The following is an 18,888-nucleotide window of genomic DNA, read 5'->3' as shown; positions in this document are numbered from 1 at the left end:
CTCATTCAGGGATAATGAGTCCTATTTTTGGGTTTTGTGTGTCTTCGTGGATTCCACACTGTTTGGACATATTATGATGAAAATCTATAGACTAGCTATTCAGAGACAGTCTTTCAGCTGTGAAGGAGGAATGTCAGTTGAAGCAAGCCAACATATTTATAGAACAATTCTTTTCTTATAACAAAACACAATTGTTTTGATGAAATACTTTGGTTGTTGTGCATGAGTTTATATACATGACTGTATTAATAATCACAGTACCTTACATAACTTCTGTGAGCATACTGTAAGGTTCAGCTGTTGAAAGCTGTTGTGGAAGAAATTTGCAGAAATCGACTGTTGCATAGAATGGTGCTGTACTTTGTATACAAGATGCAGTTTTCCTCACAGATGAAACAAAAACCTTTAGTCAGAATGTAAAAGTAATGTTAAAACACTCAAGCACTTATGTGGAAATACCTGCTAGGCCTCTGTGAAAAATTACTTTGTGGATTGCCTGAGTTGTTCAACATATCTTTTGCTGGCGAACCATGTGACAGCAAACTGAATTTACTTTCCATTCATACTCTTACACAGTTGTGTGCTTGCACTTCTGTTTATCCCATTTACTTGAAAAGCCTTTTGAAAAAAAATACTGAGTTTTCAACATAAAATCAAGCCATTTATTCTCTCGGCAATGCATTCAAGAATAAATGGAACTATAATGCTGACCTGTCCAGCTCTCAAATTATGCTAGCAGACTGAATACTATTGTGTTATGAATTATGGTTAGCTGCGTTCCTGAAAATTTGTCTCTAGACTGTTGTAGAAGCTTTGTTTGACAGGAATGCATGACGTGTATAGTATTTCTGATATTACGGGGATTACTTCTGATTCATGTTCAACACAGCTGTTTCTTCATTTATACTGTTGCAAGACAGCTTGTGGTCAAATCGGATCACAAGTGTTCACATGTAAACAATAGCATATGGTTGGTTGGTCTTTTTTTGAACATTTTTACCTCCATATGACAAATCAAAACAGCACTTTAGATTTGGAAGCACATTTGCAAAGACATAATAAAAGTGAGGAAAACAAAAATTTTCCTGACTTTACAAGTGTATTTTTCATATACATTTCATCCCCTAAGGTCAGGAAATGATTAAGACCACCGAATAAGAAAAATCAAAGGGTATCTTAGGAACAGAATGGAAGAGAAAGCTCCCTTGCAGACATGTTCCCTTATGCTTTTGAGAATCTTTTTAGGGGGTTCATCTGTGACTAAATATCAGTCATTCAGGAGACAACTTGCTAAATAATTCAGGGAATAGCCTCATCCCTTACTTGCTTACCACAAGTAATATTTAGGCTGGTAGTAGCCAAAGGATCTTCATGGCATTAACCATTTAGCAGTGTAACAATGAGTAATTCCAGGTTACTTAAAAGGGGGTATATTTCCTTCTTTGAATAAACGTTGTGTGTCTGTATATCTAGTATTCTGATGTGACCGTTCATCTGGGTATGACCACTGGTTTAGATGTTCTCAAAGAGGAGCTGTTAGTCAGCCTTGAGCCCCAGGTTATTGCTGATGTTTTTGTATAAGAAAATGCTCAGAAAATGAACTAAAAGTTAATTAAAAAAATGCTTAGCAGGAAAAACAAACAAACAAACAAACAAAAAAAACAACTGTAAAATATATGTAGGTAAGTCGAACCATACAAGAATGTAACTAGCCATTTTCTTCAAATGCTTAAAGGAACAGATACATGATATAATTAAAAAATATGTATTTCTATTTCTGTACATTGACTGAGGAAAATTCATCAGAACAGCTTTGCCAATCAGACTTTGTTTTTTTTTTTTTTAAAACCTGAGTCAATTCACGTTTTGGGTAGGACAAGCTACACTGATTTCACTGCTGCTGTTGGTTTATAGCACTTGCTGGGAATGAGAGGCATGCCCATCATTGTTCTTGGGTATACCAGCAGTGAAGCATTCCATAAAGGGTTAGAGATAGATGTACTTGAGATATTTTGTTCTTTTTGAGTTGCCCAGAGGACAGCAGTGGATAACAACCCTCATGTGTCAAGTAATTTTTTTACAAATGGTTCTTCTCTGTTGCATCTTGTCATATGGATGAAAGGATTTGAGCTAGAGCTCAAATCAGACACAGACCTCCCTCTGAACTCTGCGACTAGGTGACACTGTTGATTTTTCACCTTTTCACTAGGTAGTCAACAATAAAACTAGATTGAGAGTTAGCTGGTTGAGACTATGACCACATAAAACGCTCTTCGTTGACAGGAGCAGTGCTGTGAGATGGTATGAGCAGACCCATGTGTGCCTGCCACCCACACCCACTGCATGTGGGACTTATTAAAAGTTGTCTTTATGATAATCTAGTTTGCTGGAATGAGCACAAAAGACTTCCTGATCTGCTTTTGTCAACGTGACTACTTCATTTTTTACAGAAGCGTTCTAGGCTAAAACGTGGCTAGGCTGGGTTTCATCATGGCTTTGCTCAAGTAACACCCAATGATTGTTTGAAAAATTTAAAGAGATCAGACTGTAGTTGTGTATTTGTCTAGAAGCTTTACAAAGATTTACATTACACCTGTGTTACTGAATGAGTACTCCTTTCAGCTTGATCTACAAGCTAAATTTGATCTCTTCTTTTAAGCTCTTTCTGGTAATCTTCCACTACTCGTTAGATACTACTGTAGGTAGTATAATCTGGGGTCATTCTGGATTACCAATAATTTCCTACGGTTCAGGCTGGAATTAGGGTTTATTCTTGACATGAGCCCTAATGGCATTTCTGTTGTCTTATGCCTTTTCTGAGAAACATACAGTTGAGGGAAATTTTATGATGTGATACATGCTTAACGCAGATAGTCTAGGGGTGTTTTTAAAATCAAGATTCAGGAATCTTGTGATTTTGCATTTTTCTGATGGGCTTGTACATACATGTAGAACTTTTCATGGAAATTTTGTACTGCATAAATTGATACAGAATTTCAGTGTATCAGGTTGTTGTAGCAGTTTAGAATCTATATAAATCATTAGAAAATGATCAACTTCATCTAAGTCTTCCTAATGTATATTATCAATTATCCACAAATATTTTTTGTCTGTGTACAAAATAAGGTTGTATTTCCAGAAAGTGTGAACAAAAGACCAGGAATAAAAGCAAATGTACTGGCAGCATCTCTCAATGTATCTTTATTTCCCTATCTTAACATATAAATCTTATTGCCAATTAAGCTAACTGCATGAGAAGCCATCAAAAAGCTTCAGAAGTGCTCCAGCTTCCTGCATCTAATTACAAATTATGGAATACTAATTTTGGTGTCAATCAATATATGTGCAAGTATGCCTTAGTAACGCTCACTGGGGGGCACAGAATATCAATGCCTCTGTCTGCTTCATACCCAATGCTTGCTCATGCATGTAGTCTCCCCTTCTACTGAAGGGAAAAAAGCCAACAACAAATAATGCTGGGGTTTATGTCTTAAAATGACAGTACCACTAATTTTAAAATTTAAATAGATCCTAATTCATATTCTAATGACTATTTGTTCAGGATTGCACAGTCTTTCCGTATTCCTCTGCTGGTAAGAAACAGGGCAATCGGATCCAAAATGTCACTTAGGTGCCTACAAGAAGGAGTTATGACTAGGGTACAAGTCTGATTCTACTGCTGTATCGTGTGTTTTCATAATCTCACATTTATTTTCTATGATAATAGTTCTGTTTCAGTTTATTCCATAGTAAGTGTACTTAGAATAAATAACCAGTACTGTTGACTGTGAATCCCATGAGTTTAAACCAATTCTGCATGTATCATTTAGTTGAAAAGACTTTTCCTCTCACTTCATGTAAACCAGCTTAATACTTTAAAAAAAAATAGATTTTAATGTCTTTACAATCCCCAAATTATCGGAGTTTTATAGTGTAGGCATTAATACAGAGCCATATTAATTACGTAGGCATAATATCATCCCATACCTTTTATGATTCGTGCTTTCTGTGATCATCACTACATTATCAGGTGGTTGCGTTTGTCAACAGAAAATTCCTGGCTTGAAATAATATACCTTGAGACCAAGAGCAGTTGCAACCAATACTGCTTTTCCTTGTTGTGATGCAACTTTTTCAAATAACATTATTATTACTTTTGTTATATCACCTAAAAGTGTTGTAGGTGTTTTTTCAAGCTTTCAGATGGTTAGAAAAATATACACCCCCACACAACATGTCAGCATGTCTTGCAGAACCAGGCTCTTGTCATGGATCATTTAATGTGTCTGGACAAAGGCACATTTTTTCCAGCACACTTAAAGGAACTTTACTTCAGTCAGTGGAGACAAATATCTTTAAACAGTCTTCCCATTGTAAATATATTGGATTTGGATATTAAGACTTTCCTTTGGTGAGAATTAAGCAAGTGCTTTGTCTGCCAGAGTACCACAGAGCACCCCATTGTGTCCACTTTTCCAGCACATACATCTTACCACAGCTGATGATGTCCATTTGTCATGAGGCAACAGCTGTCTGACTGGCCCTTCAATGGAACTGCTGTTCCAGGTAGGGACAGCTGGTCTCCTACCAGGTATGGCCAACACAGGGGAGATACTCTCCAGAAGGTCACAGGTCTGATGGTATATCTGAAGTTGCTAGCTGTCCTCTTTTCAACCAAAGGTTTAAAAAAAAAGAGCATGCTTGCTCAGATGTTGTGTTATTATTTTAGCATTAGATGCTGTGATATTATTTTTGTAAAGCATCATATTTCTCAGACAAAACACGGATGAATGTGGGTGGAGTTATGAAAAGGATCCCATTTTACCTACAATGGAAACCTAGTGATATATTTTGTGTAATTTAATGCTTTCATCACATTAATATGTGTAACTATTGTTATGCATTTTATAGTAAAACCTATTTTTTAAGACACGTTTATTTTCAGCAAGCCATGGAAAAATGATCTATCTTTTTTTCTTTCTATGTTCTACCAAAATGTCTGCCTATTGTACAATGCTGCTCTTTTTATCTTAGTTAGCATGCATTTATATGTCCTCTCTGTTCTGTGGTTTGTGGAGGAAAACCATCTCTATGCATAGAATGCAAGATCCTTTATGCAACCTATCTATAACAGCATTTTGTTCTCTGGAAAAAAATATTGGTGTCATGTTTAGCTCTGAATTATTTATCCTTTCATCCCCTCCTGGCAGCTGTCACCCTATGTCTGGGGAATGCTCCTGCAAGCCTGGCTGGTCTGGACTCTACTGCAATGAGACATGTTCCCCGGGGTTCTATGGTGAGTCTTGTCAGCAGATTTGCAGCTGCCAAAATGGTGCTGACTGTGACAGTGTGACTGGAAAATGCACCTGTGCCCCTGGATTTAAGGTAAATACATTTCACTTTCACAGTCCATTTTCAACTCCTCTGCCTTTAGTTAAGTGTGAAATTGTTCAAGATGCCAGAGTGTCTCTACAACAGGAAAGGAGAGAGAAGAGTATTTGGGTACCACTGGCTGTGTTATAGGATAAGGCCCTGGAAAGGCCTTATGATTAGCTCTCAGTTCTGAAATGAAACCATTTTAACAAAGAAAAGTTCATTGCTTTATAAGACATCGCTACTAATGAGGAGGTGCTCCTGAGGTGTAAAAAAAGGAAGTATAATTTTCAGACATCCTACCACAACAACTCATGATCCATTCAGAGAAACTCTAGATATAAAGACATTTGTTTTTACAGTTTAGGATTCAGTAGCTTTTACACATTTGCTGTTTGTGCATTGGATGCTTATAGTCTAACACAGAAAACATTTTACAGTATGACTGTTCTTCGAGGAATAATAGTTCAACCAAATTAATTCTTAAAAATATTTTACAAGCCATATTATTTTCCATTAAACTACTACCTTAGTGTGTTTTGGTTTTGCAAAAGGCATCCTTATTACTGAAAATACTGTGCATTGGTCTCACCATGTGCTGTTCACCATGTGTGATGAGCTCTCGCAGCAACTAATAGAAAATGAGTGGCTTTATGTAGACCTAGAAGCCATGAAGAGCCCAGCTCGAAGGACTCCCTTTTGCTAAATTTAAAATGACTTTGTGACAACCTGGAACGGTCATGAGTTGCATGTTTTCTGACTGTTGTAGCACCAGAGTCAGTGATCACAGACAGTCAATCCCATGTCTAAGTCACTTGTTAAAGATACAATTGTATTGCTTGATCTTCCTGGAAGAGTTTTTAAACTGTTTATTGTATAATTCAGGGTGCTGACTGTGGTACTCCTTGTCTACCGGGGACATATGGAGTGAACTGTTCTTCTGTGTGCAACTGTAAAAACGAAGCCATCTGTTCACCAGTAGATGGTTCTTGTACCTGCAAAGCAGGTAAGTATGTCTTCAGATTAACTTTCTATAATCATAAAATCAAGTTGAGTGTCTGAAGTAGAGAGGAAGCAGGACATTTGGTTAATAGAAGACACCCTAGAAGGCCATATATTCAATACTTTATGCTTCTCCTGACATTTGCTCAGAGAGAATAATATGTACTTTGTGTTCATTCTGAAAGATATGGATACTGTGGCTGGGTGAATTACTGGTACTTACTTACTCAGAGATGAGCTGTGTCTTATCTCTCATGGCAGGGCTATGAGCTGCTAGAATGAGTACTGGTATGCAATTTCTGTGTTGTCAGCCTACCTAACCAAAACACTTAGCCCCATTTCTGCTCCATCTGGATGAATACCATCTCTATCTGCTATCCTCACCCATCTCAGAACCATAGAGGCACAGTCTCCTTTCCTGCCATTTTAGCACTGACATGGATACCTTCTGGCAAGTTTTTCTTCTTGAATACTGTTTTTTCTCAGCAGTTCTCTGACAAATCTTTGTCTAACCCCCTTACATGTATTAGCTTCAGGACACCATCAACAGTGCTAGCTTCTGCTCCCTGCTTCCAAAACTTTCTGCATCTACCAGCATTACTGTGAGTGGGCTCAGGCCTTTCAGCCCCTCTGCTGAACATATCTCCTCCCAACAGTAACTTTGATGGTCAGTGTACCTCCTCCAGAAATTATGTGTGCCTGCCTGCATCTCCCAGCAGCATATGCTTTTGGCAGGAACAAGGATACCTGACAACCTCAGGTGCATTTTGCAGAGATCTTTTCACATACTAAGATCCAGAGATCGACAAGGTTTAACCAAAAATATTATTCTAAACTCCGCTTAGAGATCCCCTCTTGAAATACACATTGATAGCCTGTTGTTTTTTTGTTTTGTTTTGTTTCTGCTGTGAGGAAGGATTTATAGGCAAGCATCTCTTAGCTGTGATGCTGAACTGCTGAGAAGAGAGGGGGCAGGCTGTTGAATGCCCCCAAGCAAATCCCATGCCAGAAAGGTTGAGAGTGGAGAAGAAATGTTAGAGTAAACGTAGACAACGTAGGCTGCTAATTTTCATGGAATGGCTCAGGTTGGAAGTGACCTTAAAGATCAACTAGTTCCAACTTACTGGGGATTGTTACAATTAAATCAGCCCTGCAGTGAATGTGCAGAGTTTCCAGCTTATGTTCTTCTGTTTTCTGTCCAGAGACAGTGGAGCAGATTTGACTCTGTTGCATGTCTGCAGAGTAGCTGCATTATGAGGAGAGAAGCTACTTGAGCCATATATCATCCTATCTTCTTGTGCATTTTAGTCATACCGCACTGGAAAAGCACAGCAAATGGTGAAATGGATTTATTAAACTGAAACCCAACACTCGTCATGTAAAAGATGTTGGATCAAAGCACCAAGTCAAAAGCAATAACATAATGTATCTTTCCATGTTGTCTCTAATAATTAGAGGTATTTCCCACATATGGAATATCTCAGGTGCCCAGCATTTTGGAGGTTGGTATAACACCACTGAGACAGTGATGAAAATCCCATTGATTTCAGTGAAGTCAGAATACCTTCCAGTTTTCAATGTTGCATATAACTGAATATCTTCCCTGCTTCACTCCATCTTTAAGAAAATCCTGCCTCTGCTTTTTGAACTAATAGTCACATTGCTGTTCAGACATTATGTTAGGAATGAGGCAGCTCTAGCTCTGAGAAAAACAGGTTAGTGTGGATGGGTCAGCACGTGGCTGGAAAATATAACCTCTCTGCCTTAGACGATTGCAAACCTGATGTTATATCTCATAGTATTGCCATTTTTAATAGTGCTTATGATATGGGAAGCTCTTTTAGGAAGTGTAGAAGGAAACTTTAAAAAGCTTGAAAGACACTTAGAGAAAATATCTCAATTTTCTATCTACTACAGTATAACATTTTCCTGAAATGACCCCTAAACTCTGAAGTTAATCTAGGCCATGAGGCAGCTTTATTTCAATACATGTGTTTTGCATAGTCTATTGATTAGGCTCAGCACAGAATTATTTTTCCCTTCACTTACTGTAAACAAGGTACAAAATTAGCAACTTGGCCTCTGTCATTGCTGATGATAACATATGACTGGCTCACTCGGTTTCTGTCATATCCAATAGATGATCACATTTTTGAAAACCTATTTACATTTCTTTCTCTCCAGAGCACAGTCTGTGAAGCATTGCTATCAGGCATAATCAGCAGTGAATGCTGCATTTCAGAAACACTTTCCATTGCAATCTATTTTGTATTTGGAGAGAAGTATAGAAATCATCTAAAATGTCTTCTATGTATCCTTGAAGAAATCCAAACTACACTTTGCTTTTATGCTTTCTCTATAGTGTGTTTTTTGTTTGTTTGTTTTTGGGGAGGGGGTTGGTAGCAGAGAAGGGAGGCAGGAGGTTGGGAAGAGTCTAAGATTTCTGTTAAAATTGTGCTGCAGAAATGTCTATTGAATGATGGTGGAAGAGTTATGAAAGCAGCAGCTTAAGTGTAAGGAAAAAAATCCTGTTTTTTTCAGGCCATCCTTTAAAACTTTCAACATAGTTTGGTGCTTCTCAGCAAAATTTCAAGGTGTCTGTGTTTTCCTTTCAGATCTCCCATCAATAGCTCTCATATGTTGGCACCCATCTGCAAAGTATATGCTGTGCACAGATGTTACAAGGTGCCCTTCAACTCCTTTACTCAAATCCGGACAAATCAGCTGAAACAGCTAATACCGTCCTGTAGTTAATGTTACTGGTGCTGTGCATCTCAGAGATTCCAAGTGGGACACGGAGGGAAACATGTCCTTAGTGAGGAATGGAGGGAAACCTGATTCATTTGTCACTTTAATTCTTATTCTTGGCAGGTTGGCATGGTGTAGACTGCTCAATCAATTGTCCCAGTGGTACCTGGGGACTTGGCTGTAACTTGACTTGCCAGTGTCTTAATGGAGGGGCTTGCAATGCTCTGGATGGAACCTGTACCTGTGCCCCAGGCTGGAGAGGAGAAAAGTGTGAACTTCCTTGCCAGGTAGTTTAATAAATATTATTAAATATACCAAGTGCTCAATATTGCACTGTGGAATACTGGGCAAGGGGACACTCCTGTGATTCTCCTGACTTTATGTGTATAAATCCTAAGGATCTCTGTACCTGTTAGCCCATATTTTACTGGGTTCAAGATTAGAAACACACACCAAAAAATCTTCTGGAAGAATCCTACTATGCAGCACACTAAAGCAAACAGAATAGATAGCCACCCAAAAAATGAATACGTACAATGAAGATGCACAGATGAACATTTCCTCTGCTTTCATACTGGAATGTTTAACCTGAGACTTTTCACAAACTCACACAGAATGTGTGGAAACACTCAGTACCAAATTTTTTATTCTTTTTCAGCATCACATGCCATCCAAACTGCTTCTGTTAAACTATTTCTAGGAAGAATGATGAGAGATAAATGTAGCAAAAACATATTCCACATCTAACAACATAATTTTAATTAAATTATCTTATACCTGTGATAAACTTTCCTGTCTTCTCAACCAGACATGAGCAAGCACTCTTTTCACCCAATTCCATGATAGATCTTTACCTTTGTATCAGGACTCAAACTTCCGTCATCTCCCAGACTTTGAGAACAGCACAATTAGAAATCACTGTGTAGATGAAGACAAGTTTCTAGTCAGTTTTGTTCCACATTGCAATCTGTAGCCAAGAGAAGCCATAAAACTATTTAATTTGTAAATACAAAAAATTGGAAAATGCAAAAGCATATTGTTTTACTAATCATTTGTTGTAAGTACATTTCATAGAATAAACAAAAAAAAAAAAAAAAAAGAAATTTTCTGCGGATAAATGTGGCTTTCCAGATTCTATCTTTTCCAATGGCAAGGTTCAATTTTCTGGGAGATTTTAAACAAATAATCTGGGAGACTTTTTATTTTGTCTCTGCTCTTCTTTTCCTGTCCTTTGAATTTACATGAACCATATAAATTCTCCACCTATGTCATATTCCAGCTTCTGTCATTTTGGATTAGCTCTGCTTAGCAGTAACATGATAAAAGTACCCGAACTACAGCATATGACTGGAAGGCACACCTTTGTTTTGAATAAAAATTTGATCTATTGAACTGTTGTGGTATAGCATATGCTGATTCTGATATAGTAAGTTAAGTGGCAAACAAATATTCTGGAAAGCTCATTAGAATGTCTACATTGTGTGTTTATGCAGTATTTCCAACAAATGCATCTCCATCATAGTCTCCATCAGAAGACTATTTTTTTTGTTTCTAAAGCTGTTTTGTTTATCGCTTAGTGTCCAATTTTGAAGATTACCCAAGATCAATAACTTCCAAAAGTAACTTATTAAAACAAAAAGTATTTTTATGCCATTTGTTCCACTGTTCCAAATATAGCAAAATAATGCTCAAAAGAATTTCTGTCTCAAATAACTCAGCATTTCCACACTCAGTGTCTTAGTCTGTCTGTTTTTCCCTGATTTATTTCTCTCTGCATCAAATAATGTCCATAAACATTTACACACTATAGTGCATATTCTACCTCAAAATTCCAGAGTGGGAGAATAAAGAGAAATGTAGACACAAACATCAAAGAACAGCAGATGAATTTTGATACAGGTTTAATTCCAGTTTTAAATGTGACTGTGACCAATTTTTAGTCTTGAATGTAAATGATTGGTTAAACGTGGCATGTTTCTTTTTTCCTTTTTTTTTTTTTTTTTTTTTTTTTTTTCCCTTGGTTTGGATAGTCCGAGAAGTATTACGTGAAATTACATTGTGTTTTTCCTTGGATCATTCTTCATTGGTTTTTGCAAAGATTTTGTTCTTAGAGTAATTTTGTATGGAATTATTGCCTAGAAGTGTGTGCAACCTTCTACTGAAGAAGGAGAAAGTCATATTCAAACATTCACATATAGTGCCCTGAAAATTGGCAATGTTCTTTTGGCACAGCTGAACACACTGAGGAGGATATTCAGCTTGTAACATTAATCTCTTGATAACCTTCTTTGTGGGTTCAAAAATGCTCCACATCCAAAATGTAATTTTATTTTTTGTTCCGTGTCATAGGCAGATAACTTCTCTTTATACCATTGTATAACATAGTATATACTGTAGTGCAGAAGAAAAGACTGTTAATTGAAAGAAAGTAGTATAGTTTGCATTGTTTATGCAATAAACTTCACTCTGAACATGTATTTTAATATAACATTTTGCTTCTCTGTTTTAGAAATTATGGCTTTACATGGCATCCTTTTTTTTTTTTGGCAGATATGGAGATGTCAGGGTCTGAGACAGAAAGGAAACTGAAATACTTGCCTCTTTAGGACCCCTGGGTCCCAGAGTAGGGACTCCTCTGTAAGGGAAGTTAGAAGGACATTACAATAGAGCTTTCATTGCTACCACTGATAACATAGGCTACTATTTTCTGAATCACAGTTTCCAGACCCCTCAGTCTGTGATTTGTCAAGAGAATTTAATTAATTCTTTATCTTCTCCTCATGGATGAAAAAGTGAAAATGTACAACATTAAACTTTTCCAAAAGCCAGAAGAGTTTTATATTAAGTAAGCTGATTACAGACTTAGCAGAGATCTGAGGTTTCTTTCTGGGGCAGGACTGACCAGAACTTGTTCTCCTCTAACTCTCAGTTCTCGTCATCTCTCCATTTTTTTAATTTATTTTTTTTCCTGGCCACAGGACGGCACATATGGCATGGATTGTGCTGAACGCTGTGATTGCAGCCATGCAGATGGTTGTCATCCTACCACGGGTTACTGTCGCTGTCTACCAGGATGGTCAGGTACAAAAGAGACTGTTGCAAAGTATGATGAAAGTTTCCAGTATGATGGTATTCAATCTTGGCTTTTTGTGGGTAGAGGAGGAATATGTGGGCTTGGAAGAAGAAGGGGCCAGTTCTGTGGCTGTTGTGTCCCTTCCTGTGATTCACAGGCATGGGCACGGAAACTTCGTTGGGTGTGGGTTCCACAGAAAACTGGAAACAGAAGGCAAAATCTTACAGCTTGGGCACCTCCACAATATGACTCCTCATGAAATTGGGGAACAACTGTAGATAATCAAGATTCTGCTGGCAGTTTTGTTAGAGAAGCATCATATCCAGAAACTGAGGAACTTTGATCAGGCAGCCATAAAGATCATAAGTCATGCAGAAGCTGTGTTGCCATATGGGTTTCTTAAACTTTTGAAAAAAAAAAAAAAACACCAAAACTCTGTATATATATATTTTATCGTGTAAAAGGTTGCACTTTTTTTTTTCTTTTTTACTAGGTTTCTCCAATATTGTCTATGTGGCTTTAGGAAATATATGTATTTAGTAATTTATCAGATTCATGTTTCACACTGTTGTCACCCTGTTTGTGTAAAGCAGAATCTCTGAAAACATGATGAAACTATGCAGAAGTGTGAAACGTCATGAAAATTAGTCACTTCAGGAGATTTAGTTCTCACATAGATCTCTGCTCTAAGTGATAGAAAAGCTGTTCCATCATCAGTAACGACTAATTGACACTGTAAGTTTGTCTGTTTGAGTGCTCAGGACTTTGTGTCCCACTGTGATACTGTACTGTTGCAAGGGTCTGATTTCAAGGAGGGACTCATACCATTTAAGGATGAGAAGTCAGGAAGAAAAACACACTGTTTTGTTTCTGCAGCTTTAAGAAAGGATTATTTTTTTTTATGCTTTCAGGTATAATAGAGATCTAGGCAAATTAGAGAGCAGGGCAATCACCAACAATAAGAAGTTTAACAAGAGTGAGTGACAGATTCTGCACCTGGGAAGGGGCAACCCTGACTATACATACAGGTCGGGGACAAGAGGCTGGAAAACAGCCCCACAGAAAGTGATTGTGTTTGACTGCAAGTTGAATATAAGTCATCAGTGTGCTGTGATAGCCAGCAAGGCCAACTGTGCTCTGGACTGCCTCAAGCATAGCACTGATAGCTAGTTGAGGGAAAGGATTGTCCCTTTTTGCTCTGGGCTGGTGTGTCCTTACCTCAAATGGCGTGTGCAGTTTGGGGTAGTACAGTCTAAAAAGGACATAAAACTATTAGAGAGTGTCCAAAGGAGGGCTGCAAAGACGGTGAAGGGTTTGGAGGACAAGATGTATGAGGAGCAGCTGAGGTCCCTTGGTTTGTCCAGCCCCGAGCAGAGCAGGCTGAGGGGAGGCCTCATGGCGGCCTGCAGCTCCCTCACGAGGGGAGCGGAGGGGCAGGCGCTGAGCTCTGCTCTCTGGGGACAGCGACAGGACCCGAGGGAACGGCATGGCGCTGGGACAGGGGAGGGTCAGGATGGGGGCTAGGGAAAGGTTCTGCACCCAGAGGGTGGTCGGGCACTGGCACGGGCTGCCCAGGGCGCTAGTCACGGCACCGAGGCTGACGGAGTTCAAAGAGTGCTTGGACAACACACTTAGACATCTGGTCTGATTTTGGGGTGGTCCTATGCAGATTCTGTGCATATAATACGGTATTGTTCTTTCTCTGACACTTCCAGACACACTAGATGGAAATGAGCAAGTAACATGCAACAAGTTACCTAATGTACAAGTTTAGCAAATTATTCTGCTCAAAAAATTTTCTTTGAGCTTCTAATGTCCTCAGAAGCAATCACTACTGATCTCCTTCTCCCCTCTTCCCCTCCCCCTCCCCACTTTGAGTTTCACATGTTTCTTTTTTAGCTCTGTAGATGGATCACAAATATTGTGTTCAAGCTACTTAGTGCTCTGTGTCTGCAGTTCAGGTTGATTAGTACTTACCCATTCCTTATTTGTGCAATTTGTTTGTAAGATTCTGCCAAGTCCTTTGAAGAGGCTTTTCTCCTTGTACCTCTCTCTTGTTGCTCCTTTCAGTGTGAAAGAGAGAGGCTTCCAGAGCCTCTCCAGCACTCAGCTAACTGTTGTAGGATTTGATTGAATTTATTCTTTTCCCACAAGCTACACTGTGACTTGCAGTCAGGAACTTATACCTCTGGGAAATGAATACTACAATAACGCAAAAACAATAGAAGTGGTTTGAGTGAATTGTAAACAAAACAAACAAACAAACAAAAGATAAAAACATATGAACTATTATTCCATTGATTAATATTTCTAAAGGTGCTGCTTTGTCTTTTAGGCAATCATGTTATGACTTTAACAGCCTTTGATGCTCTCATTGTCAGGTAGTCTCAGAATTGCATGTGTGTGTTTGAACATACTTCCTCAAATTTTTTTGAACTGTTTAAAGTATGATTTTTTTAAAAAAGTCAATAGACATATCCCACATTAAAAATTACATGGTCAGCTGGTGATCTTGAGCAACTTGGTGTAGACAGATATAAGTTCACAAGCTTTAGAGGTACTGTCTGAAAGAAATGTAGCAAGTTTTCTAATACTGAGAGAAATCATCAGTCACCAAAAGTATGTAAATGAATAAAGCCAGATTAAAAGAAGTAGTTTTGAAAGGCCATAATAAAAATCTGGCAACTTTTATAACAGATCCAAAAGATTTCCAACCAGTGCAGAATAGCTAATGACGTATGTGACAAGAACTTCAGGCACAGCAGAAATCTTGCCTGTGCTTGAACTCAGGTGTTGGAAAGGATAAAATATTTTTGCCTTTAGTAAAAGCTTGTTTCAATTTCATATTTAGAAAGCAATAAGATTTCACTAGGAAAAGACTTCTTGCTTGATTATAGATATAATTGAGTATCTGTCCCTGGATGATGTCATCTCAACAGCGTGTGTATCAGACTAGTTTCAACATGTTGGTGATGTCTAGACACACAACATGACATAAATGGGATAGTTTGCTTTATACTGAGTGCCTGGAAAAATCCTACTCCCACACTTCACATGTCAGAGCAGTACCCATGAGGAATCTGTTCTTTGTGTAGACACTTATATTTAGAATAATTAAAAAAAGGAAAGAAGATCTTAGAAACAGGTTCTCAAATAGCTGTACTGTAACGTTACTTCGCAAGGATAGCATTAGTCCACAGGATTAAGAAAAGTTTTTGAATACGTGTGTGGATGCATAATACATGAAGAAACAGATGGAGAATTTATTTTTTTACACACACACACACAAACACACACATAGGCAGACACAGATACACATACACGAAAGTACTGAACTGCAACAAATTATATTAGAATAGGTTAGATTTTTTTCTATTAGATTTGTTAAAGTAACTGTCAGACTTAATAGTTTCTATTTGTTAGTGTTATTTACTCCCCACCCACGCCCCTCATCCCCCCAAAGGAAGGGAGAAAATGATTTTGGATCAGTCTAATTCTTATCTAACCCAAATGAAGGTTTTTCTTTTTCTTTTCTTTTTTTTCTTTTTTTCTTTTTTTTTTTTTAAACAAGAATAAATTGATGAATCCAAGACAATACAAATGTTTTGATACCAACAGAATCATATAAAGCTTCTGAGAAGCTACTTTAAATGCAACATTTTTCTCAGCCTTCTGAACAGGGCAGATTTCTACTGCTCTGTTCTCCAGGGAATTTCATCAGAGGGAAGAGTTTATGTAACTTTGCAGAAATAAATCAGGGTTGGAAGATTTTTCCCTTGCTGGATGACACAGTTGTGCCACAGTGCTGGGGAAGAGGAAATATACTGCCCTGGTGGTGGTCACTGACCCAGTAGGGTGCGTACTCCCTCTGATAGTGAGGGAGCTCCCTGCTTCTGAAGCAAGCACAAGTGCTGTTGTCATGTACCACAGAGCAGCCTAGCTGACATGCTACCCTGTCCTTTGGTCTCAAGACAGAGCTGCAGCTGAGCATTATGTCAGCAATGAGGTCCTATGTGGCATAGTTTCTTAAAGAAGCTTTTCTTTATTTTTGAAAATGCTTGATGTATTATCTGGAAATTCCAGTTATGAATGAAATGGTAAGTTGTTTCTGACTACTGCAGTGTCAATAGCTGTTATAAAACTCTAGAAATAATTAATTTTATTTTTTTTATTGACCTTTTAATTTTAATTTAGTTTCTTTTACCTACTCAGATTTTTCATCCTAAACAAGTCACTTCATTTATAGGACTCCTGTTAGAGATCCTACTCTCTGAGATTTACTGAGTGCTCACTATAGAGCAACTTAATTCTGCTGAGAAAAACAAGAGTTAAGGGTGATGTTTTTTTCCTGGCAATCTCACCATTCCATCACGTTCCAGGAGCCACATGACATGATGGTACAAATGAGAAACATCCGCCCACACTGAACATGATGTCTGCCCCAAACACTCTCATCCCTTGACATTTTCACTAGAATTTATAAATAACTTCTCTTCATTTAGAAGGAGTGCAATAGTCAGACAATGAAAAAGAGTAAGAAGCGTTAATATACAGAGCCATGAAGTAGAGGAAAGACACAGAAAATGTAACCTCCAGTAGATAATAAAGTCTCCTGGTAGTTTTTACCAAAACCTTAAGTTAACTTGTGTGAAAGAAGTTAACCTCTACCACCTATCTCAATAAACATAATCCATCAAGCACCATAGTACCTGTTAGTTTCATCCCATCATTTTAGCTGTCCTGCAAGAAGCTGTCAAAACACAGAGATTTAAAATTTCCTGAAATAGTAGAGAATTCATATTTCTGCAAACTGAGATTTTTCACAGAAGCATTGTAAAAGAGACAAAAGTTTTCTTCTAGACAGTTTGTGTATTACACTGCAACATGAGTGTCAGTGGTAACACATTAATTCCTGCTGTGTTTTCTTGGATACAGTTCTGTTGGACATTTCTGTTTGTAAAGAAATGTCGTGTCATACTAATAACCACACTTGTTATTTTTAAAATCAATTTAAAGGTTGTGTGGTGCCAGGGATTGTGAAACACCAGTAGTCTGCTATCTGAACCAAAACAATAGCATTGGTTTATGGAAAAGACAGATGCAGAAATATCAGCCTATATTTTACCAGCACGCATAGTGTTTATAGGATATTGGTGACTTTCTGCTGTCTCGGACACCTGCTGATGCTAGTCAGATTGTCCATCACCAGATGTGTTGTTGCTGTGAGGAAGTGCTGTGTCTTTCCATGTGCTTCTGACATTATTTCAAGAGGCACATTTGTTACTGGATTATAACAGAGAGGATCGTCATCTGACACCCATCCCACTGATGCAAATAACCAGGTCCACAGGGAAGCACCAACTAGACCTTTCCTATGCTCCTTAGCTTTTAGTGCTTACGCAATTTTTCTTTTTTTCCACTACATGGAAGAAAAAGACACCAAAGCATACTGTCATAGGCCTTTCTCACATTCAGACTGAGAAATGAGATGCTGCTGAGAGTGTGCATAGTGTTTGTGCCTTCATGCACCCAAGCTGGCAGCCTCTTCCAAGACGTAGTTTTTCCTCCATGTCAGCTGATTTTGCCTCTGCTTCTGAAGCAGGAGTTCCTATAGCTGTGAACATAGGTGCACCACAAAGTGAAGCAGTGTCATGATAAACTGTTTGCTTTCCAAATTTTAGTATTCAGTATTAGACATATACTCTACCTCTGGACTTTATTGTGTCTGCATCTCTGTTGCCTATACTTTGCAATAGGTCTTCATGTGAAAGAAATAGTACTATTTTAAAAGAAGAATGTTAAATCAATAAATTAAGTACACTTATTTTATACCTGTCAAGAAGGCAAGAAAAGGAGAAGTGTATTTTTTTCTGTTATTTTCCTGTGGTAGACGGTAAGAAGAGCATCACTGGGTCAGACAACAGTATGCAGCAACAATACAGCCTTCAGAAAGACACCAAGCTTATCTCAAAAGTGATTGTTCCACTAAAAATTACGGATACTGATGTTTGCTTTCAAGCTGATACAGCACTGGTTTTGTAAAGAAGCATTTGTATCTGGCTTCCTATCAAAACTCCTGGGTACAAACTATTCTACTGCCACCAGTGAAGAAGCCACAGTAAGAACATTTGGAGAAAAATCTTTGATCCTTTCCCTAGCCCCTAAAAGAGACAATTATATTTAGTCTTCTGGCTATCTTCAGCTATGGAGCAAGGCCTTCTCTTCCCCTCAGGGCAATGAGGATACTTCTACAGCGTCTCTGAAATGTTCCATCACTTTCCTGTGTTGTTACTTCCTTTTGGCTCTCACCCATTTGACAGAGAAGTAAGGAAGAAATTCTCTGTTTTCCCCCATCAGAAGTCTCAGACTCCTTTAATGGCAGTGATCTAGTGCTTAACAGTTTTTCTCAAATAATCAACAATAATTAAATAAAAATAACCTTACTTTTTAATGTTTGGATAACTTTTATCAGACTAAAGGAAACAAAATAAACTGGGAAATAATGCTTAGTCCAATAATAACTTTAACTTGGAAGGTCATAAGAAATAATTGGTATATTTTTCCAGTTCAAGTGCTAAAACCCATTAACTCTATGTTGAACTGACTTGGACAGATCACTGAGTCTCGACATATTCAGAATATAGTATAGGGATTATTTAAACACTCTGCTAACAAGGGCAGAAACATTCCTA

General features: G+C 38.0%; 1 protein-coding gene across 1 annotated transcript in view; it reads left to right on the top strand.

Moving 5' to 3' along the window:
• MEGF10 (multiple EGF like domains 10) overlaps nt 1-18,888 on the top strand; it is a 106,246-nt gene that overhangs the window by 64,365 nt on the left and 22,993 nt on the right. Inside the window, exons 11-14 of the mRNA XM_082783509.1 lie at nt 5,211-5,385; nt 6,259-6,379; nt 9,247-9,410; nt 12,102-12,204. Of these exons, the coding sequence (XP_082639635.1) occupies nt 5,211-5,385; nt 6,259-6,379; nt 9,247-9,410; nt 12,102-12,204 (563 nt within the window). The remainder of the gene's footprint in view (nt 1-5,210; nt 5,386-6,258; nt 6,380-9,246; nt 9,411-12,101; nt 12,205-18,888) is intronic.

This window comes from Aythya marila (genome assembly GCF_965140915.1).
Source record: "Aythya marila genome assembly, chromosome: Z".
NCBI classification, from domain to species: domain Eukaryota; kingdom Metazoa; phylum Chordata; class Aves; order Anseriformes; family Anatidae; genus Aythya; species Aythya marila.
The sequence above is the reverse complement of the archived record's forward strand: the minus strand, read 5'-3'. Positions and strand labels throughout refer to the sequence as shown.